General features: G+C 39.3%; 1 protein-coding gene across 1 annotated transcript; it reads left to right on the forward strand.

Annotated features, from left to right (window-relative positions):
- Window positions 1-1,714: 1,714 nt before the first annotated feature.
- On the forward strand, window positions 1,715-21,888 carry serinc4 (serine incorporator 4). The gene is made up of 12 exons (XM_077594980.1): window positions 1,715-1,854; window positions 2,065-2,236; window positions 6,221-6,388; window positions 9,263-9,441; window positions 11,756-11,835; window positions 13,021-13,114; window positions 15,635-15,846; window positions 16,169-16,264; window positions 19,612-19,738; window positions 19,838-19,950; window positions 20,159-20,312; window positions 21,574-21,888. The coding sequence occupies exons 2-12, from the start codon at window positions 2,117-2,119 to the stop codon at window positions 21,779-21,781; spliced, it is 1,551 nt and encodes a 516-aa protein (XP_077451106.1). The 5' UTR covers window positions 1,715-1,854; window positions 2,065-2,116; the 3' UTR covers window positions 21,782-21,888.
- Window positions 21,889-24,063: the final 2,175 nt, after the last annotated feature.

A 24,063-nucleotide genomic window follows, 5' to 3' on the forward strand; every position in this document is an offset into this window, starting at 1 on the left:
TCTTCCACTGACCATTAAAGTCCCTAGTTGAGATCAACAGCTTACCACCTGGACCAAATTGAGCATCCGCAATTTGTGTCCTCAAAGACACAACGGGTGGGCTACCAAATTCCAAAACACATGCAGCGAGTTTGGCACAGGGGTAAAATTCCTTGTGCGCTGTTTTATACTTGAATGCAAAAGCACTGGCTTCCGAAAATAGAGCCCATAATGGGCAATTGTGCCAGATTTGAAGTATATAAAAATGCTCTTGCAAAAAGTTGAATTCAATCTTATTCTTTCTCCTAAGAAAAGGGATGCTAATCAAGCAGATATTAGCAAGTAATATAATTCCACATCATTATCATTGGCCTATTTTGCAAGCACTTTGACTAATGCATACCTTCGCTCTTCATTCCATTATGCAGAATCCGCCATGCTGTTTGTGTTATTAGCAGCTGATCATTTTTAGGATTATGGATGTTCCCTCTTTATCTAAGTGACATTCTATTGTGTTGTGGTTTAGTTTCGACTGTAGGCTGCTACTCTTTATCATTTAAAAAGGAGACAGGGTGAATTCATTGTGACAAAAGGTGAAGTACAGTAAGATTTTTTGGGGGGTTAATTACCGTATTTTCAGACCTATGAAACACATCGTGTGATAGGGCGCAGTCTCATTTGCAGGTATATTTTCTGTTTTTTGTCAATACATTGGACGCTTCGTCCGATAAGACGCTAGCATGACACTAGGCTAGCGTATGTTATGCTAGCCGCTAGCGTACCTATGTTATGCTAGCCACTAGCGTATGTTATGCTATGCACTAGCGTATGTTAGCTGCTAGCGTATGTTAGGCTAAGCACTAGCGTGTTTTTTAAAGACAGCACGAGCAAAATGAAGTTTGATAATGCTTTATTGAGGTCAAAGGTACACTGATATAAAGAGTTCGTTTAACATGCTAGGCTCCACTGTCAGTCAGAGTTGTGTATTCCGGGAACATGATTCCAGCTTTGGCGAAAGCTCGAACAGTGCTGTGCAACACGTTAGCAATCCGTTAGCAATCTGTTAGCAATCCGTTAGCAAAGCTGTGTTCACACCCGAATTGTGTTGTCATTCACGTCAGGCATTTCTTCTGTACAGCTCTAGTATGCTGTTTATTTGAGTATTGAGAGTGTTTTGAGGGTTAAAAGCGCTGCAAGCACACGGAAGTCAAATGCCTTGCCACTCCGCTGGGATGTTTTGAATGGATTTACCGTAATGCTTGGTATGCACGGGGAGGCTATTTTTAGAGTGAACGTACGCTGGGTTGATCGCATTAAGTAGCGTGCCGGCAATAAATAAAACCAGTCACTCAAGCAGTCAGGGCCATACAAAAATTGAATTTAGTGCACAGACAAGACGCACCGACCGATTGGGCGCATCATCCATTTTAGAGAAAATTTTAGACTTTTAAGTGTGCCCTATAGGTGTGAAAATACAGTAAAAAAATGTGTAAGTTGATAAAAATGTTAAAATCCACACTGAAATTCGCAAACAGAAGCCACAGGTTAACCACGATACTCGAGGGATTACTGTATTTCGCTTTCCCTTGTTGCGTTTGCTCATCGAAGGGTGGTGGACACTGGGGGATGGGAAGCGAGGGCCAGATGGGAGTGACACATGGTCCCTGTCAGGCTCATATCACCCTCCCTCCCCTCACAGACTGTCTAATCTGAGCGGGTAGAATCGGGTGAGAGGATGAGGGAGGGCACTGGGAATTCGGCACCAGCTCTCTCTCTTTTCTGGCAGCACCCAGCAGAGCAGCAGGGCCAAAGCACGCAGGATGCCGGGAAAAAAGAGGACTTCTTCCCCAGTGAGGATTGCCCGGTGGAGTTGATGTGAGCTCAAGTGGCACTCATGCTGAGGTTTTCAATTGCAGAGATTGCAACCCAACTAGATTTATGGTTAATCCACCATAAAGCCAGCGCCGTCACATCCTGCTGCAGGAGTTAGCTGGATGTTCTCTTTTTTTTTAAATCAAATTTGAAAATTTCTAATGTTCTTCTATCAATAGTTTGAGGCATGGTATAATTTTTGACCTCTTTAAGGATGTGAAAGTGGAATTTTTGGAGAGAGTCTGAGAAAAATTGGTGGAAATTGATGGCCAAATGCAGAGTCGTAGTGGCTGACCAAAAGCATTTAGGAGGAACGATGTCGGCCAACCAGGGGATAACCCGTCGCGGTGTCTACAATTACTTTCTCAACATGGTGGCCTATCAGGTGAGCACTGGAGAGAAGCAGGAACTGGATGTAGTTTTTTTTTCAAAGTTTGATTAAGGTCAGAATATGATGCAGCATAGATTTTGGATTGTAATTTGAAATTAATTTTATGCAGGAAAAACTTTTCCATGAAGTGTGAAACTAGTACTCTAAGTAGTAATACATAAATATAAAATATTTTATTTTTGTGACTTAACATAAACCACTAGAGGTAGTCTGGTTTGTAACCGTATTTCATTTGAAGCACTCTAACGGTTTATATTGTATCAGTTAATGATAAATTGTTTCTTTGTAAAAAAAAAAAAACAAGACCTGCTTTTGTTTGCTCATTATCAACATTGTTCAGAGATACTCATTGAGTTCAACCGATATTTGAAGTACTGACTAGTGATGTATTGTTTTTGACTAGCAAAATGTTTGGTTTGAATGATTTGTAAATCTTTTGCAGCATTTTTCAAAATGCAGGCTTTTTAATTTTCCAGTTTGCTGTCCTATTTTACTTTTGCTTATGCAATGTTCCATTTCTATTTACATTGTTGACCAGAACACTGCTGCAGTGAGTGATTATGCTTGTGGAAACAAAAAATAATTTGGTGTACTGGGGGCTTATCTTGCACATTTGATTTAGTGGCAAAATATTCTTGTGCCGGACAGACGTAAGCACCAGATATGCTCAGTTGGTCAGATATGATCGAGGATTGGAAAAGGACCCTGACCCCTGAGCTCTTGAATTTGTTCACAATCAACAGTTTTGCGGAAATATGGCAGTTAGCTGCACCTGCACAAGGAGCTTCTTGGTCTCCTGTTGGTTTAAAAGCAATACTATGATTTATTAGGTAAATCCACAGCCAATATTGCCAGTACCGATATGACATAGAGATAATTTGATACTGAGGAAACTCATTTTTTTGTGACTGAACTGGTAATCCATATAGTATTCATCATGGAGGTGACCCCAGGAAGCTATGGGTTGGAAGTGAGGTGCACCCTGAAATGAAATTTTATGCAATGGTTAATTTTTTAGAGGCATAAAACAAATATCATGGTCTTTTTGTATTGCTGTACAGTAGTTTTCATTCAAATGTCTGAGCCACCAAATGGTCAAAATCATCAAAATATCTTTTCGTTTTTAGGTTTGGTGAAATGTGACCAATTGTATATAAATTTATAAATATTATCAGATAAAATTGAATAAAAACCCTTGAATCGACAATAAATTCTGGCATCGTACGGCCAAAGAATTGATATTAATGATTTTTGCTTCAAGAATCTGGCTGCCCAGTGGAAGTGGTTAGCACGTTAACCGGTGTCTTTACTTCCCGCTTATCCTCACAAGGATTGCAGGGGGTGCAGGAGCTAGCTAACTACGGACACCAGGTGGGGGGGACACCCTAAATCGGTGGCCAGCCAATCGCAGAGCACGGGGAGACGGACAACCATGCACACTCACACCCATACCTATGGGCAATTTAGAGTGTCCAATCAGCCTAACATGCATATATTTGGAATGTGGGAGGAAACCGGAGTATCCGGAGGAAACCCACCCAGGCCCGGAGAGAACATGCAAACTCCACACAGGTGGACGTGACCTGGATTTGAACCCATAACCTCAGAGCTGTGAGGCCGACGCACTAACCACTCACTCCATAATCAATATTGGGGTTAATTTTTTGTTTGGTCAAATGCAAAGAAATTACCATGTGATTTAATAAACTTATCCTCTAAAATGTTCACACCTACCATAATTGTTAGTCATAGAAAATAATTTTACACTCATTTAGAATTCTGTTCTTAATCAGCCTTCCTTTCCGTGATAAGGTAATGGATAATCTTCCCTGCCTTATCTATTAGATAATAACTGACACGTGATATGTGTGTTTAGATTGACTGCACCAACCAACAGCCCTTTATTGATTCTAAACTGTGTGCAGGCTATGCCCTTGTCCAAGGTTGGCAATGGTGCAATTTTCCCTCAAACCTTTCACCCTACAATCTGAAATACACTCACTTGTATGGACTTATTAAAAAATATATGGTTATTGTGCTTTGTAAATATAACAGAAGCATGCATCCGCCGATCATTGATGAAATGGCCTATATTTGTTTGCCTATATTTGCTTTTTCATTTGATATATAGAGCCAAAACCCAAAAATGACATTTGAAGTAAAATAGCGTCTTCTAAAAATATATATGTTATATGTATAATGCACCTGACATACTACCTAACACAGTGATGAAAACTTTCAGAAGCAAAGGCAAGCAATAAAATGTTTTCCAGATATGGAATCATTTGGAAGTAGAGATCCAGTATCGGATACATTTTGAATTCATAGATCCGATTGGCTCAACATGTGAAGATCTCTGATCTAGGAGCCATAATGGAGGGCTTGTCAATTAATAGGCACAAATGTGTTCGCAGTCCAAGTTTTGACTTGAGGAGCAGCTTTGCAGCAGTCTGGTTTTCCTCTGATTTTTACAGGCTGAAGGCCTCTCAGTAGTTGTTGTTCTTCTTGTGGACTCAACCTTTACGGCCTACTCCTCCATCATTCATGAACATATTGTCTTGAAACTTGAGAACCTGCATTTACTGATCCTCAGAATAAGATTTTTGTAGCAGAACTGATTTATTGTTTTTGGAATTGCAATACAGTAATACCTATGACATATGAGTGTCCCAACATACGAGAAATTTAAGATACGAGGAAAATTCCAAGCAAATCTTTGCCCTGAGACACGAGACAAATTTGAGATACGAGCATACGAGATTGTTCCCGATGCGACCGTCTGGGTGGTCGAGGCTGCTTATGAGAACAGCATCAGTCTGTCTTTCTCGCCGCATCTCCCTCGCGTAAAGGTATCTATGAGCACAGGTTGCATTTTTTGACTGGAGATAGCGTGACCGAGTCGATAATCTGAGAAAAAGACAGGGTAATCTACTTGGACTTGAAAGCAAAGCAGGCATCGGTAAAAGACCAGCGAATCCCTTCAAAGCGAGTCGTGGTTGCTTCGATAATTTTAAAAAACGAACTAGGATACACTCGGTTCTGAGGCATGGAGAAGCAGCAAGTTCTGACTTGAAAGCCACGGTGGAATACATTATCATCTTTGCCTCGGTTATTGCACAAGAAGGTTTAAATGTAGTGTAACGTAAGATTAAAAGTTATTTTTAAGGGTGTGTGTATAGTAATCTAAATTCATTTATGTTAAATTTAAATTTTATGTTGCTACGAGCGCGTTGCCACTCTCTCCTGTCCTCTCTCTCTCTCGTCTGTGCACTCCGCGGTAAGTCTGTACTGAGTAATGTCACATAGTATTGAAGATCACAACCACTAGATAGGTATTTGTTACTTTGTGAGTAGGTGGTGAATTAGAACAAATAAAAAGATGTTTTTCCATTGTAATACCCTGCTTTTGGTGTTTTTTTTTCAGAGGGTGGGAACGGATTAATTTGCATTTTGTTATTTTCTATGGGAAAATTTCATTTGACATATGAGTAAATTGACATACGAGCTCGGTCCCGGAACGCATTAAGCTTGTATTTCAAGGTATTACCGTATAGTTGAAGTTAGCCAGTAATAGGCTGCCTTCCTTATTTAATGAAATTGCCAGTAGAAGGAAGCCTTCAGCATGTATAGCACATTTGGGCTTGTTCAAATAGAGAGACTTGAACACTATTAAAGGGGTAAGTGACCTGAAATTCTTTGATATAGACTGATATCGTGATTCAGAATCGGGATTTGATGAGAAGTGGAAAAATTTAAATTGGTGTATGCTTACTCGGAAGTAAATGACATTTTTGTTCTTTAATTATTTACAGTGTTTTTTTATGGAAAGGCATTTCTTACGTAGGTCTACAATGTCTTGTGTGTCTTGTGTCTGTCTTCCTACTGCAGGCATGAAATTTCCCGAATACGGGATGAAATACAATTCTAATCTAATAATGGTTATGCATAGATTACTTTTGCTTATTCTTTGCTCGGCAGATATGCTGCTGCTGTGGGCCTGCTCCCTGCTCGTTCTGCTGTGCCTTCTGTCCTCCAGTCAAATCATCCACTAGCACACGGGTCATGTATACCCTCTTCCACATTATGAGCTGCGCTGTCTCCTGCCTCATGCTGTCGCGCACTGTCTCCGAGCTTGTCAGAGAAAATGTGAGTACTGTCCTTTCTGTGTGTGTGTGTCTTTCTGAACAATGTGACCTCTCATTAAGTTCAACCACGCATGAGTGATCCACAGAGAAAACTGATGAGCTTATATTACCACCTCTACTGATTAAAAGAACTAAAAATAACCTCATAACACGGGTCTACAACATTTGGGAAAATAGCTGCTTTGGATATAAAAATTTGCTAAATCACACTAGCTGTGGAGACACGGATTGGAAAAGAAAATATTTTTGTGCTAGGTGGCTAAAGTATTCAATATACTTACAGTCATACCTCAACTTACAAATGCCTCTAGGTACGTAGGTTTCAGGTTACGAAATTTTTAATATGCAAATGAGTGACTCGAGATACGAAAAAGATCCAAGTTACGAAATCCCCCAAAAGGTAAGTGCATTTCCTTATCCGTTATTTTATTTTGAATACCCCTTATTAAGTGATTAAAAACTACAAATACAATGTGGCACATATTTTCACACACATAGACACAAAGGGCACACGTAAACATAAAAATCTAAAATGTACTACAAAGTGGACGGCTTTCAGCCCTGGTAGAACCGACTACTACTATGCTTTATTTATTTTAAGACATTAATAAATAATTTTCTCTCATTTTTGTGTGTTTACTCACATTTTTCATACAAAATTGGGACACTTTGACCAATTTTAAAGGGTTTAGTTGGTAGTTGTGTGAGGACCGTGGAACCAATTAGAGAATTTACATATAAAGTACATCTCTACTTACGAAATTTTCAAGTTACAAAAAAGTCTTGGAACCAATTAATTTCGTAAGTAGAGGTACGACTGTAATTATAAAGGGTGGTAGGAACATTGCCAGGCTCGCAATCGGAAATTGGGTTTTTCCTTAGTTAAAACCTACTGCAATTGTCCATTGGCGTCGTCAAGATCACTAAAAACTGAAAGTTACTGAGTGGCTTTAATATTTTGGCCAGATACCAAATCTAAAAAAAAACTATGTCCAAGTGAGACTTTTAACCTTGTTTTTATTTTTGGGTAACCAACATTTCGTAAAGTCTCACCACTTTTTTCCAGTAACCATTTGGCATTGAATAATTTTGCCAAGATTAATCATTTGAAATGTTAGTAAAAATAGGGAAATTGTGCATTCATTCATTCATTTTCTGAACTGCCTTATACTCACAAGAGCCACGGGGTGTGCTGGAGCCTATCCCAGCTGACTTCAGGGACGAGGCGGGGAACACCCTAAATTGGTGGCCAGCCAATCGCAGGGCACAAGGAGACGGAACACCATAGATGTTTACACTATGTGGGAGGAAACCGGAGTACCCGAAGAAAACCCAAGCAAGCCTGGGGAGGACCGACCTGGGCTCGAACCCAGTACCCCAGAATTGTGAGGCTGACGCACAAACACCTCAGCCACTGGGCCACTGGAAAATTGTTTACATTGGAAAATTGGTTCAAGCTAACAAACAGAGGGCATAGAAAGTGCAGTTTGCATTTTTCAAGACACTGTCCAGTTTTCATATGCAGATATGAGATGTAATGCAAGAAATGTTATTGAATTGAATGCTTTTATTGTCATTATACAAGAATAATGAGATTAAAAAAGGCTTCTTGGAGAAAAAAAAAACATGCTCAGGCACAGGATGAAAGATTAAACTATGTTTTAAAAAGCAAAACTCTCCAATTTTCCCCTCTTTGTCCATGTTTATGGTGCAATGTACAGCCCATTGGTCTTTGACCAATTGGCACAATTCCAACTTCCAAACAATTCTAAAAGTCATGTGACACAGACTCATTTTTTGTCCCGAACATTCATGGTGGTGTTAAAAATGTGTGTTTTTTTAAATTAAATAAATTCTTTCATTTCCAATGGCAAAAACATTTTAAACTCCAAAATGCATCAAATTCTAAATCTTTTCATACTTGCATTCGACGTAAAAAAACAGGATATCAAGGTGCACAAGGGTTAGATACATTTTTACATTATACAGTTCCACCAAAATCCCTATTTATTTAGAATGTAAAAGAACCTTAGATCACCAGAAAGTGTCCTGAAACCACCCGGAAATTTACAGGAAGTGACAAATAAACAACAAATAATGCAGAAATGTTCTAAAACCAACACAAAACAGATATTTATGACAGTAAGGTTGAATACTTTTGGGAAACAATTTTTGAAAAGCCAAAGCACTGCGTCACAGTTACTTGAATATCCTTGCAATATTATTCATAGTTTAATCGGGAATTTTGCTATGATCTGAAGAAAATCATGAATGAAATAGAAATCGGAGGATCGACTAGAAAAAAAAATCACAATTAGTAGTTCATTTTCTAAAATCTTGCAGTTCTTAATCAAACTGAATATTGGAGAGATATTATTGAATGTGCTTCTTAATGGTGTTTTAAATTTGAAGAGGTGCTCTGTTTCAAATATTGTGTAGTATTTTTTTGTATTCCTCTTTGCTACTCAGAGACAGGGTTTAAAATATTGCAATTTCTACCATTCAAATCTCCACATAAAGCAACAATAGACATTAGTGTAACAGTGCATAGAATTAAATAAATCACTCATATAATGAGTCTGATATTAGAAATAACCACTCCCAACAGTTGTTTTTAACATTTGGAATTATATGTGTTTTTGGAATGTCTAAAACGAAAGTTTTTGGGGAAATCCCTACTGGTTTTGTTGTCAGACTGACGTCAGCCCAAAGAGAAAGGAGGGCAAGAAACAGACGGTGGTACAGAATGTTAATTGCAGCTGAGTCTTTCAGCAACAAACCAGCAAAAAAAAAGCACTGACTTTATTTTTGAATTAGCAACCACATCATGCAAGACTGTTGCTTATGTGGAGGGCACTGTTTGTGTTTGTTTCAGGTGCCTTTCTTCAACGTAGTGTGCGATCAGGCACATGGTGGTGGTCACTGTGAGATGCTTGTAGGTTACTCAGCAGTCTACAGAGTATGCTTTGGCACGTCCTGTTTCTACTTAATGATGGCCATCTTCCTTGTGGACGTCAAGTCTAGTCAGGACTTTAGAGCACTCATCCACAACGGGTTAGTGATGCTGTTCATTTCATATCTTATTCTCATTTTCTGAACCGCTTTATCCTCACTAGAGTCGTGGGGGGTGCTGGAGCCTATCCCAGCTAACTCCGGGCCAGAGGTGGGGGACACCCTGAATCGGTGGGCAGCCAATCGCAGGGCACAAGGAGACAAACAACCATTCACGCGCATACCTAGGGGCAATTTAGAGTGTCCAATCAGCCTAGCATGTCTTTGGAATGTGGGAGGAAACTGGAGTACCCGGAGAAAACCCACACAGGAAAACATGCAAACTCCACACAGGAGGCCCGACCTGGATTTGAACCCAGGCCCCCCACTGTGAGACTGATGCATCAACCACCCGCAATCATATCTTATTCGTGTATTAAAATATAAAATCACAGTGGACAAATTGTTTCCACATCAAAAAAGCTATCCAGAATATTTGAATCATGTTTATTAATATTTGGAAGAACCTCAAATGAAGGCACGATATCCACAAATTTATAGGTATGGTACAAGTTTGTAACAGGTTGTCTCATATCCAAATAGGCAATACAACAGATATTTTAAAATAAATAAATTCAAGTCAAAGCCAACATTATGCTCAGCATGCTAATATTTATTCATAAATCAGAACAATAGGTAATGTCAAAAAGAAAAAATACAATATTTTTATCGACAGTAATAATAAAATCAGTTACTTTGACTGCAATGTCAATATATATGATTATTATTATTAATTATCTGCAACCTTGACAGAATATAAGGGGAAAGTGTTCGTCCCTCCTGTTTACCTGACCTCCAGCTGGTCTATTTTAAGCTCTTTGTTGCTACGCTTTCTGCGCAGGCCCGGTCGATTAAAGCTGTGACGTGCTTCGGATTAGGTTTTGACATGCTGGATTGCAGGCCGTCTCTGGGGTTAATCTGCTCACAGTAGTAGTTTTATCTGGGTCGTATGAAAGATTTCAGGTTCTTTGGCAAAGGTTATGGATGTCTTAATGGTCTGTAGGGGCTCATGACCCAGTGCCCTGACGGTAACTTTATAACAGCAATTACAGGTTTTCATCACAGAGTTTTCCATACAATAGTGGTTGAATCTGGACCCAGTTTTAGGTTATGAGTAATTCACTTTTCATTATCTGTGTTAGTTTATTGTATTCAAAATTCGCATCAAGCTTTCACAAGAGTTTGCAGTGTGCAAACAGTTTGAACAGTAAATACTAGTAATTTATTTTTTTACAAAAAAATCAAAGTTGCACTATTCATACCTGTCAACCTCTGCCGATAACTGCCCTTATAAATGATTATGATTCTCCTTACAACCCCCCCAAAAACCTTACAAACACCGTACGACTCGTACGGTGTTTGTAAGGTTTTTTTGGCGTTTGTAAGGGGAATCATAATCATTTATAAGGGCAGTTATCGGCAGAGGTTGACAGGTATGACTATTGTATGTTTTCAATTTGATACTATTAAGTTTGGCAATACTACTTTTGTAATGTTAACAACTCAATAGATTAAAAATAAATGCGCCCATGATTGCGCCTGACTTGAGAATCACAATATTTACAAGAAGCTGGGATAGGATAAACAATGAGTCACCAACATAGGGCCCCTATCCAGTCTGTTTTCCATGTATCCCTCTACCAACACAGCTGAATCAAATAATCAGGATTGTTCCCAAGCTTCTGGATATCTTCCTGATGGGTTGATCATTTGATTCAGGTGTGGTAGAGGAGGCCGATATGGAAAACAGACTGGATAGGGGCCTTACTGCTTATTGGTTAAGCGGTACAGAAAATAAATGAATTAAGGAATAATTAGAAAAGCAACAAAGGCTGTTATTAGCATAGCTAATCTTGTCAAATCTTGTCAAATATTCATTCATTTTCTGAACCGCTTTATCCTCATTAGGGTCATGGAGGGCGCTGGAGCCTATCCAGCTGACTCCGGGGCAGAGGCGGGGGACACCCTGAATCGGTGGCCAGCCAATCGCAGGGCACGATGAGACAGACAACTGTTCAGGCTCACACTCATACCTCGGGGCAATTTTGAGTGTCCAATCAGCCTACCATACATGTTTTCGGAATATGGGAGGAAACCGGAGTACCCGGAGGAAACCCATGCAGGCGCAGGTAGAGCATGCAAACTCCACACAGGTGGACCGACCTGGATTTGAACCCAGGACCCCATAGCTGTGAGGCAGACGCGTTAACCACTCGCTCCACCTGGCTGCCCATCTTGTAAAATATATATAGGCTAACTTTTTTGTCAGTAATTTTACTAACCCAGACTCAATCCTTTTAACATTTCCCCCAAACAGTTTCTGGTTCCTGAAACTGATCACCTTGCTCGGGATGTGTGCCGCTGCCTTCTTCATTCCAACAGAGTCATTCCTCCACGGTAAGAACTGTGTGTAGCTCTTATCTAACCATGCTAGAGGGCAGCAAAGTATAGCCAAAGTAGTTTTCCTAAATTGAAGTGCATATATACAGTAATACCTTGAGATACGAGCTTAATGCTTTCCGGGACTGAGCTCATATGTAAATTTACACATATCTATTTTTCCCATAGAGATGAACTAAATACAAATTACTCTGTTCCAACCCTTTGAAAAACACCAACAACAGGATAATTCAAAGGATAAACATGTTTTTTATTTGTTCTGATTCACCGCCTACTCACAAAGTAACGAATAGTACCTTTCTATTGGTTATGAATATAAATACTAAAATGTGACATTATTCAGTACAGACAGACGGTCGCTTTTACCGCAGTGTGCGGAGGGGAGAGAGAGAGGAACGCGCTCATAACAATAACATTAACTTTAAATTTAACTTAAATGAACCTACGATACACACACACTTTAATGAGTGTAACTTTGTTGTGCTATCACCGAGGCAGAGGAGTTAATCATGTATTCCACCGTGGGTTTCGAGTCGGAAGTTGCTGCGACTCCATGCCTCAGAATCAGAACTGAGTGTTCATTTCGTCCAGTTCGTTTTTAAAATGATCAAACCAGCCACGATTCGCTTTGAAGGGACACCAGCGATGTCTTTTTCAGATGCTGGCTTTGCTTTCAAGTCCATGTAGAATCCGCTGGCTTTTTCACAGATTATCGACTCGGTCTTTTAACCATATTAAACGAAGGCCCTCCATCTCAATATGAATGTCACTGCGCAGCTTGGAAATTATGGTTAGCCCTTCATTGCACTAGCTTGCTTTGGACCCATTGTTTTTCCCCTTATTTTTGCACTGATTAATGCAAAAAATGCAACCTGTACGGCCGGTAATCGTAGATATATTTACACGAGGGAAAGGCAGGCGCATCGATGCTGTTCTCATAAGCAGCCTCTCGCATACTCGGCCGCTTGGCGGCCACATCGGGAAGCGTCTTGTATGGTCATATTTCAAATTTGTCTTGTATCTTAAGGCAAAAATTTGGTTGGAATTTTCCTCGTATCTCGAATTTCTCGTGTGTTGGGACACTCGTATGTCAAGGTATTACTGTACTGTGAAGTGTAGCCATCTATTGTCTCAGCTGACATGTCACTCATGGATGCCTCTCTCTTATTCCCTACCCCTCAGCATGGCATTACGTTGGTGTGGTGGGAGGATTTGCCTTCATTCTCATTCAACTAATCCTCATCACTGCTTTTGCACACACTTGGAACAAAAACTGGTGAGTGTGGAGTACGTTGTCAAAGTCTGGGCTGTGAATTCATATTCCGTACCATTTATGTTGGACTCTATGCTTGCTAACAATGGGGAGGAGGCAGAGTTCACCCTGAACTGGTTGTAAGCCAATCGCAGTGCACACATCACAATTGATTGATTGATTTTTTGGAGTATTTTGATTCAATGGGGTGGTTGAACACTCTAAATTGCCCCTAGGTATGAGTGTGAGCCTGAATGGTTGTCCGTCTCATCGTGCCCTGCGATTGGCTGGCCACCGATTCAGGGTGTCCCCCACCTGTTGCCCATAGTTGGCTGGGATCGGCTCCATCACCCACCACGACCCTTGTGATGATAAGCGGTGGAAAATGAATGAATGAAAGAGCAAGGTTTAAACCAGTATCTGTGGTTTTCCACAAAATCTTCTGCCTCTTCATAGTTTTCATAAAATGTTCCCTTCAAATTCCATACAAATTTACTCTTGAAACAAATAAATAGTGGAGGCCCGGTGGCGCGAGTGGTTTGTGCGTCAGCCTCACAGCTCTGGGGTCCTGGGTTAGAATCCAGGTCATGTCCATCTGTCTGGAGTTTGCATGTTCTCCCCGGGCCTGCGTGGGTTTCCTCCGGGTACTCCGCTTTCCTCCCACATTCCAAAAACATGCATGGTAGGCTGATTGGACACTCTAAATTGCCCCTAGGTATGAGTGTGAGCCTGGATGGTTGTCCGTCTCATCGTGCCCTGTGATTGGCTGGTCCCCTGCCTCTGGCCCGGAGTAGGCAGGGATAGGCTCCAGCACTTAACAGGTTGAAGTCAAGGTTGGAAAATTTGTAGAGTTTCAGTTGATGAATATGAGACTAGAATAATAGCAGAATAATATTGGTGAGTCGTATTTTTCTTAAAAATTACCAGCAACGAAAAAATATTTTGCCATTGCTTTGTCTGGAAGGCTGTGTCCTTTTTGTTCTTCATTCAGGTCAAAGCCATTGTCATTCTCCGGTGTTATTTGTTGTGTCACACGCATGCTGTTTTTTCCGCTTTCACCCGGAGTCACATCTGCTGTGACATAGTGACGTAGCTACAACGGTTTAGAGAATTCATTCACTTTTCCTACAGCAAAACCTCAAATACTTACCTGTTAGTTCTGCTAATCTGTGCTAATAAAAGCAATCACTTTGTGAATATATTTTGGAAGTAAAATGATAACATCTTGAATTGAATTCAATTGAAGCTTTATTGTCCTGGTTCATACATACGCACAAATACATACTTTGTATATTGCACTTTGTAAGAAGAGATACATTCCAGGTACAGCCCAGCCGGACAGTTATGATATACTACATACAGTAATTCCTTGACATGTGAGTGCCCCAACATACGGGCAATTTGAGATACGAGTAAAATTCCGAGCAAATATTTGCCTTGAGATACGAGCATACGAGACAGCCATGTGGCCGAGACACGAGAGGCTGCTTATGATTCCGATCTGTCTTTCTCGCCGCATCTCCCTCGTGTAAAGATATCTACGAGCACTTTGCGTTAATCAGTGCAGAATTAAAGAAAAAACAATGGGTCTAAAACAAACCGGTACAATGAAGGGTAGTGCAAAGAAAAGGCGTATGATGACGAAATAATCGAAAACATGAGTAGTGTACGCGTCACTGAGCTGGCTCGCCAATACGTATGGAGAAGCAGGAAGTTCGTCTCGAAAGCCGTGGTGAAATACATTAAACTCTTTGCCTTGGTTATTGCACAAGAAGATTTAAATTGAGTGTAAGGCAAGATTAAAACTTTTTTTAAGTGTGTATGTATAGGAATCTAAGTTCATTTAAATTAAATTTAAAGTTTGTGTTATGTTACGAGCGCATCCGTCAAGCCTCTCTCTCTGTGCAATCCGCGTTGTACTGAATAATGTCTCATTTTAGTATTAAACATCATAACCTCTAGTAATTTGTTACTCTGTTAGTAGATGGTGAATTACAACCAATAAAAATATGTTCTTCCATTGTAATATCCTGTCTTTTGGTGTTTTTTTCAGAGGGTGGGAACAAATTAATTTGTATTTAGTTCATTTCCAAGGGAAACGTTGATTTGAGATACGGGTAAATAAACATACAAGCTCGGTCCTGGAACGTATTAAGCTCGTATCTCAAGGTATGACTGTACATACATTTACAATACAGCCAGGTGATTGTGAAAGTGAAACAATGGGTTGGGAAGGGTAAAAAAAAGTGGCCTTTCACTCTTCTTCAAAGAAAGAGGAATTAACAAGTGGGGAAAAAACAACATTAAAAGTATTAAAATGAGTACACTTAAGGAATGGACAGGGTTGGACGAGGGGATCAGTCCCAAGAGATTAAGGCAGTCCCAGCAATATTGCGTGCGACACATGCATGCCTCCTCACGCCGGTTGTGGGTCTTTGTAAAAGTATGTGCATGCATCAGTGATAAAATGATGGCCATGTAGCTATGTTAAGGGGAAAATGTATTGTAAAGCCTTAATTTGGCCTTTCTCTGTCCTACTTTCAGGCTTACAGGAGCAGCAGAAAATAAACGTTGGTATCTGGCGGTGATGTGTGCCACGCTTTTCTTTTACACCATCGCCACAATGGCCTTCACCTTCATGTATAAATATTACACACACCCCATCGCCTGCCAATTCAATAAGGCCCTGCTGTGGATCAACTTGGGACTCTGCTGCCTCATGTCTTTCATTGCTATCACGCCATGCGTCAAGCAGAGTGAGTTCATCAAACACACTCGTAAGCCTGTCAGCGACTTCCAGTCGCTAAATAACACTTTGGCCAACTCCAGCTATGTGCACATGCCCCCCACTGAAACGACTGCCGCTGCAGATCATAATAATTAAATGAAGTGTTCTCCAATGAAAAACACAGCAGGTCTGTTGTGCCTGGTTTAAACATCTAGCTACCATATTCTGACTTTTCACATTTTGGGGCATCGTCTTATTACATTTCCTACTTCCTTTTTATTCATTTATTTATATTCCTTTGAAGTGTTTCAATCTTGACTGGATTTATTGATTTTTCTTTTGTTTTACAGAGCAACCTCGATCGGGTCTTCTTCAGGCCTCCATCATTAGCTGTTATGTCATGTATCTCACCTTTTCTGCATTGTCTAGTCGACCTCCTGAAAAAGGTGAGCTGAACTGAAGTAAAAAAAAACAAAGAAAAAAAGATTTTCCTCTACTTATGCATGGTTACAAAACTTTCATCAAAATGACCAGTATTAAAATCACCCAAAAACAGTAATATATATATATATATATATATATATATATATATATATATATATATATATATATATATATATATATATATATATATATATATATATATACTCCAGTGCGACTTATATATGTTTTTTCCTTCTTAATTATGCATTTTTTGCCTGGTGCGACTTATACTCCGGTGCAACTTATAGTCCAGAAAATGCGGTGTATATATATATATATATATATATACACATATATATATATATATATATATATATATATATATATATATATATATACACACACATATATATATACACACTGTATTTTCTGGACTATAAGTTGCACCGGAGTATAAGTCGCACCAGCCAAAAAATGCATAATTATATATATATATATATATATATATATATATATATATACATACACACATATATACACATATATACACATATATACACACATATATATACACATATATATATATATATATATATATATATATATATATATATATATATATATATATATATATATATATATACATATATATACATATATATATATATACACACACACATATATATATATACACACTGTATTTTCTGGACTATAAGTTGCACCGGAGTATAAGTCGCACCAGCCAAAAAATGCATAATTAAGAAGAAAAAAACATATATAAGTCGCACTGGAGTATAAGTCACATTTTGGGGGGAAATTTATTTGATAAAATCCAACACCAAAAACATACATGTCATCTTGAAAGGCAATTTAAGATTAAAGTAAAATAGAGAACAACAGGCTGAATAAGTGTACGGTATACTAACGTTACATGACTGACATGCCTGGTAATGTCAGTAACGACATAATATATTAAGAGTTATTCAGATAACAAGTCTACCAAACTATCAGTTTCACCCCAAATCACGAAATCCAATGAAATCTTCATTTTAAACAACTCCCCCAACTCCAGAGGTAGATGCGATTAGCTTTTTTTTGTTTTCTTCATTTGAATAAGAGTAACCTCCGTGTTTTACCGTGTTTGGCTGCGTATTTCATTATTTGAAAATAACATGTGACCTTGAGTTCGAACCAATCCTACCAAAGTTATACTGTGGTAGTCATGTGTCCAGACTTGTAAGCCAATGCTACAGTCTAGCTTCAACAGCCAGCACACTCTTAAGTTCTCATGGAGTCATGTTTTGTAGCTGTGTTAAATGAACAGAGCACCCTCCAGGTTTGTAGTAGCTTAATAAATACGTCAAGAGCAGGGACAATGAGAAAAGCTGAGAAATATAAGCAATATAGGTTACATAAGTATAGTATAAAACATAAAAGAAAATTACAACCATAATTTGCAGTTTAAAAAAAATCTACATTCATCAAAGCAGTATATCGATTTTACATGTAATTTATGTTTTTTTAAACAGTAAAATTCTGACAACAACAGCTGTAAGTATTTTCCGGTAAATATACCATATTTCTTTTACAGTTGACTTAGTCTATGTTCACAACAATTTACAGACTAACTCAGCTTGTGCTTTTCATTCTCGTTATATATTTGAAATCTCTTGTCAGAGCATCATTTTTCAAGGTGACATGCACATCTGTGTTCACGCACACGCAACAGCAAACTTCTACACAGACATGCAGATCATCTGAGATGAAATGTGCCCTGACATGCATGCTGGGCCTGTGGCGAGACAAGACTGACGGATATTTGTTTCACATTCCACTTGAGTCCATTGACAACATAATAACAGTGGCATAAAACCAATTACATGCAATATAAAAACAGTAATTAGTTGGCTTTATACTGGTGAGGAAAACGTTTTGGGGAAAAATCATATTTTTCTTTTTAAAGATAGACAACATTTAGCTTCATTCCCAGTGTTCATTAACTTCTTGATATTTACAAAATTTTGTGTGTGCGTGTGTGTGTGTCTATAGATGTTTGTGAACGTGTGAGGTTTTATATTGTATTGTATACATACATGAACAATAGTGGTCCATCAGTGTAAGCCCCTTAATACTTTGCCCGTCTGCATTTGGACATGTACACACACACACGAAACCTTAACCAGTCTGCAATGGCCTTATATGGACTTACTCTTTTTGTCCCGTAACCTAAAGGAGTAACCACAATTTACCAAATATTTATGTTGCCGGGCGGATACCTGAGACGGATGCATGCAGTCAGAACTGAGATACACACATATGCACACAGACCACCCTGGCCCAGCCATATAAAAAGATAAACATTTGTATGAAGAAATCCAAAACTGCAATGGCTAAGCCAACTTGTTAACATAAAATGAAAAGATCAAATTTGGTGGAATGCGTCCTGCGACCTAACAAGCGGGCTGGTGGAGCGAGTGGTTAGCGTGTCGGCCTCATAGCTCTGGGGTCCTGGGTTCAAATCCAGGTCACGTTCACCAGTGTGGAGTTTGCATGTTCTCCCCAGGCCTGCGTGGGTTTCCTGCGGGTACCCCGGTTTCCTCCCACATTCCAAAAACATGCATGGTAGGCTGATTGGACACTCTAAATTGGGTGTGAGTGTGCATGGTCACTGATTCAGGGTGTCCCCTGCCTCTGGCCCGGGGTCAGCTTGGATAGGCTACAGCAGGGGTCGGGAACCTTTTTGAAAGAGAGAGCCATAAACAATTACTATTTTCAAATGTTATTCCTTGAGAGCTATACTCACAATTTAAAAGTCAAAATGCATGAAAATGTGCCATTTTTTTAGTCATTTTACCACCTCTAAAGTACAAAAAGTCTTTGAATTCTTTTGACAACATTGTTACGCTGTTGCTAATCAATGAATATCAATGAGTATCAATGAGAGAATAGATGCAGAAGACTAATGAAAAAAAAAAGTCAAAGCCACAGTGCCGACGTGACGTTCCTATTGGTGCATTCGGGACTCGGCTCTCTCACCGGTTTCCATATTTAGCTCAGAGCCATATGCAACCATCAAAAGAGCCACATGTGGCTCCCGAGCCATAGGTTCCCTACCCCTGGGCTACAGCATCCCCCGCGACCATAATGAGGATAAAGCGGTTCAGAATATGAGATGAGATGAGAGAAAAAAGTGTCAACAATACACAGAGTATGTAAATGCCGTTATATAGTTTTGGAAGAATGATGGATGTCATGAAGCAACCAAGGGGACTCCTTCAATACGATGTGAGAAGATACAACAACAACAACAACAAAAAACACACCGAAAGACAAATCTAGAACATTTATACCTTCTGTTTTCTTCTGTTAGTTGTTTATCAGGGCATGAACATGACAGTATGTTACCCTAGCGTGGGGCAAGATGGGATCCAAAATGAGGGCAATGCTGTGGCCATCATTGGAGCCGCAATCATGTACTGCTGCGTTCTTTTTGCATGGTAAACTCACAATTCATTAACATTCAAAAACGATTACCATTGAGAACAATTCTTTAAGAAAGCATTTTGTGGGAATGAATCTGTTCTATGTTTCCTCAGCAATGAAGCATCCTACCTTGCAGAGGTATTTGGTCCATTTTGGATGATCAAAGTTTACCGCTATGAGTTCCAGAAAGCCACATGCTGTTTCTGCTGCCCCGAGGAGGAGGAAGGTTTGTACAGGGGCAGTAATCATGCGTTAGCTTCCCCTTCCCGCATCATTACCAGTACAATGTGGTTAAGTACATTTAAGGAAGGTGATGTTGTGCAGAAATTCTTATGTTTCGGGACAAAATGTATTGATCAAACCTTCATGTTTTGTTGTTTTCTGCTTTGTGACTTGCCCCATTTAACCGTGTGCTTCACTTGGTTGTTTTTCAGTCGAGGAAGAGTTTGTGATCGATGATGACAACAAGGGCTGTCAGAAGGTCATCCACAACGAGACGCAACGAGTGGCGTACAGCTACTTTTTCTTCCATTTTGTCTTCTTCTTGGCTTCACTTTATGTTATGATGACCCTCACCAACTGGTTTAGGTATGTATTGAAAACAAATACAATATAACACAGTACAAAGACAACAGAACAGGGATCCAACAGACTACGGATGCAACAGTTTCTCTTATATCCACAAAAATACACTGTATTTGGCAAACTGGACCTTTTTGAGAATATTTTTTCTTTCTTTTCTGTTCTTTAAAACCTCCAAATTGAGATAGACCACTGTCTGGATATACAGTCGTACCCCTACTTACGAAATTAATTGGTTCCATTGGTTTTCGTAACTTGAACATTTCGTAAGTAGAGGTGTACTTTATATGTAAACCACCAACTAAACCCTTTTAAAATTGGTCACAGTTTCCAAATTTTGCATGAAAGATGCGAGGAAACACACAAAAATGAGAGAAAATAATAAGGAAAAGATTTATTAATGTCATAAAATAAATAAAGCATATGAAAATGTGCCCTGCGCCACTGAAATATCTCCCTTCGCGGCCGTTACAGATGAAATACCCGTGTTTGTCCGCCAGATGGCGGCAAGAACCCGTTCTACAGAGCCGAAAGCCATCCACTTTGTAGTACAATTTTAACTTTTTCGTGTGCTCTATGTGTATGTGGAAATATGAGCCACATTGCATTTGTACAGTTTTTAATAGCTTATTAAGGGTAATTCAAAATAAAATGACAGATAAGGAAATGCATTTCCTTTTTGAGGGATTCATAACTTGGATCTTATTCGTATCTCAAGTCACTCATTTGCATATAAAAAATGTGTAACCTGAAATTTTCGTACCTATAGGCATTCGTAAGTAGAGGTATGACTGTATAAAATTTTATTTATTCATCTTGCTCTGTCTCAGCACTCTCTTTACAGCATGATGGAAAGTCCAGAAGTTCACGGAATTGACACTTGACAAAAAAGAGATCAAATGGAAGTGCTACTGTACATTTGCTTTTCTTTATTTGATGGGGAAAAACAATCTCGCATAGTGCGATTGTGGAAAAGGGGATGGACCCAATTGTAGAGACCAGGACTTAATGGCAAAGACTTAAAGGGACCAAAAGGAAAGTGTAAACAAGAGTAGTGAATCAAAAAATACAGAGGTGACCCAAAAACTGGAGAAACAAACAAACCAGGGCAGGGCTTGGACACAAATAAACTTTATGTTGATAAAAATGGTCGCTTAAAGAATGTCAACATGAAAATCACAAAATTCCTACCACTGTGATAATGGAGAAAATAATGTTTAAACAGTTTGTTTTGTAGCAAAGTTTCATCCCGTGCTTCCTTCTTCAGTTATGAGTCGGCAGTGCTGGAAACCACCTTCACCCACGGGAGCTGGTCTACATTCTGGGTGAAGATGTCTTCGTGCTGGGCCTGTGTGATCCTCTACCTTTGGCTGTTGCTGGCCCCCTTGTGCAGCTGTCAAAACGATTCCAGACCACGACGCTCCCGCATTAAACGACGCTCGCCGTCTTCCCGTCACGTCACTGTAAGCGTTTGACGTACAGCGTGGAGGCCGGGAGGTGACGTGACTTCATTCTTCTTTAGGGACACCCAATTGAGGGGTGTCATGGATGGAGGTCACATGGTTCAAAAGTCAAAGACGCACATTGCAAATCATGGTGAACCTAATGTCATGAAATTGGTGAAGACTTGACTGGTAATTGCCAAAGTGAACAGAAAACGTCTTTGTTTGGGAGACAGGGAATTTGGTCACTTCAACATCAGTTTTCTATGACTGAAAAAACATTTGACTTGGCTACGGTGGAATTACTTGTCTTCTTTTGTCATTTTTTGGTAGACAGTTTTATTGCATTTTCATTTCCAGACAGAAATTTGCCATTTCAGGTCTAGTCCTGGTTGATGTTGGCAATAACTTACTGTTACAATGCTGTACAGTATATCCAACTGTTTACGAGTGCTTTTATCTTTTAAGACAAATGGGAATAATATTTGAGGTCAAAAGGTTATTACACTTTTTTTTTAACATTCTTAAATGGGCATGCTGAATCTGCTCACTTATATACACTGGTGAAATCAAGGAAGAGACACACATTCCAATCTTTTTTTACTTTGTAAAACAGGGTTAATAATTTGAACTAACATACTAATCGGAATTATTAACGTGTTTTTGCACATAAGCCACCTGAGGATATAGTGGTTCACTCGCATGTCTTTGGGATCGATTCCCGCTTAGTGGCGGTGTGTTTGTGAGTACAAATGGTTTTCTGTCTTCATGTGTGCCCTACGAAAATGAATGAATGTTTCACCAGCTAATTTTTTTTAATGAATGGGGACACCAGCAAAAAACACTTGTCACATACTGTCATGTTACACACCCGCACATTATCTCTTTCGCAGCTCATGTCTGACCATATATACTTTAGCCATTGTTATTGAAAACCTATTAATAAAAACACCTAGTGTAATCAGATTGGTTTTGATGCGTAAATATCTGCCTTTCCATGACATAACGTTCCGTTCAAAATGAAGACAGAAGCTTTTTAAAGCAAATGCAGGCGATGCGTGCCAAATGGGTTCCCTTTGTGTAGTTGTGTAGATTACAAAACCTGCTTAGTCAATTTATAAAACAGGTAACATCTCTTTTCTCACTTTTTATTATTGTCATACTGCCTATATAATGATATCACCCCCCCTTCCAAAAATAACCTTAACTTGGACTATAACACATAATTTACACTATAATAAATGGGACCAAAATAAGCAATATTTGGATCATTATTAAAATAATAATAAAAAAATAACATAAATGGGCGGCCTGGCAGTCGAGTGGTTAGCGCGTCGGCCTCAAAGTTGTGGGTTTGATCCCAGGTCGGTCCTAAATGTATGGAGTTTGCATGTTCTCCCCGGCTTGGGTGGGTCTTCTCCGGGTACTCCGGTTTCCTCCCACTTCCCCAAAACATGCAAGGTAAGCTGAATAAACACTCTAAATTGCCCCTAGAAATGAGTGTGAGTGTGAATGGTTGTCCGTTTCCTTGTGCCCTGCGATTGGCTGGCCACCAATTCAGGATGTCCCCTGCCTGGTGCCCGCAGCTAGCTGGGATACGCTCCAGCAGCCCACGCGACCCTTGTGAGGATAAGCGTTTTATAAAATGAATGAATGAATGAACTCCATTTTGTCTGGCTATAAGCCAAAGAAATAATTCTGAATAGACATCTAAACTGTGCATATTCTTTCTGTCCGTCTAAATAACAAGACAGCAAAAAGAATGGATGTTGGAAAATATAATTACATGCAATCAAGAGGAATTTGTTTTAATTGCCTGCAAATAAGATATTTCTCATGTGCTGTGAATGACTGCTGCTTAGTTAAGTGTGTTTTGGCCTCTCTGCTATACTATACTATATGTACTATACTTTGCTACCTTCATTTCACAATTCCCAAACCAATACCAATGAAGCTGTCTCAGAAAGGATTGAAACTTTCTGCCTCTTGCAATGAAAAGCAGTCAGTAATAACAATGACTATTTAAATAAAACAGCAAAACCTTGTTTTTCCATTTGTGAAAATGTTGGAAGAAGAATAGTTACCGGATTTTCTCGCATATATGTCGTATTTGTCGCAAAAAAAATGATGACTGAATCAAGGGTACGGCTTATATGGGCACAAATTCGATTTGACATGCACAAAACTGCATGGTGACAAAAGACGAAATGGCATAACGCAAGACAATGTGGGCGATACGGTCATTTATTTCAAAATAGAGAAAAGATAAACAGATAAAATGCTAAACAAAATTTATTGTGATGTCTATGAATGAA

The sequence above is a fragment of the Stigmatopora argus genome, chromosome 2, assembly GCF_051989625.1.
Source record: "Stigmatopora argus isolate UIUO_Sarg chromosome 2, RoL_Sarg_1.0, whole genome shotgun sequence".
NCBI lineage: Eukaryota > Metazoa > Chordata > Actinopteri > Syngnathiformes > Syngnathidae > Stigmatopora > Stigmatopora argus.

Coding starts and splice junctions, on each gene's coding strand:
- serinc4 (XM_077594980.1), top strand. CDS start 2,117: ATGGCCAAATGCAGAGTCGTAGTGGCTGACCAAAAGCATTTAGGAGGA. Junction 6,389..9,262: donor CCGAGCTTGTCAGAGAAAAT/GTGAGTACTGTC, acceptor TGTTTGTTTCAG/GTGCCTTTCTTCAACGTAGT. Junction 15,847..16,168: donor CACGCCATGCGTCAAGCAGA/GTGAGTTCATCA, acceptor TTTGTTTTACAG/AGCAACCTCGATCGGGTCTT.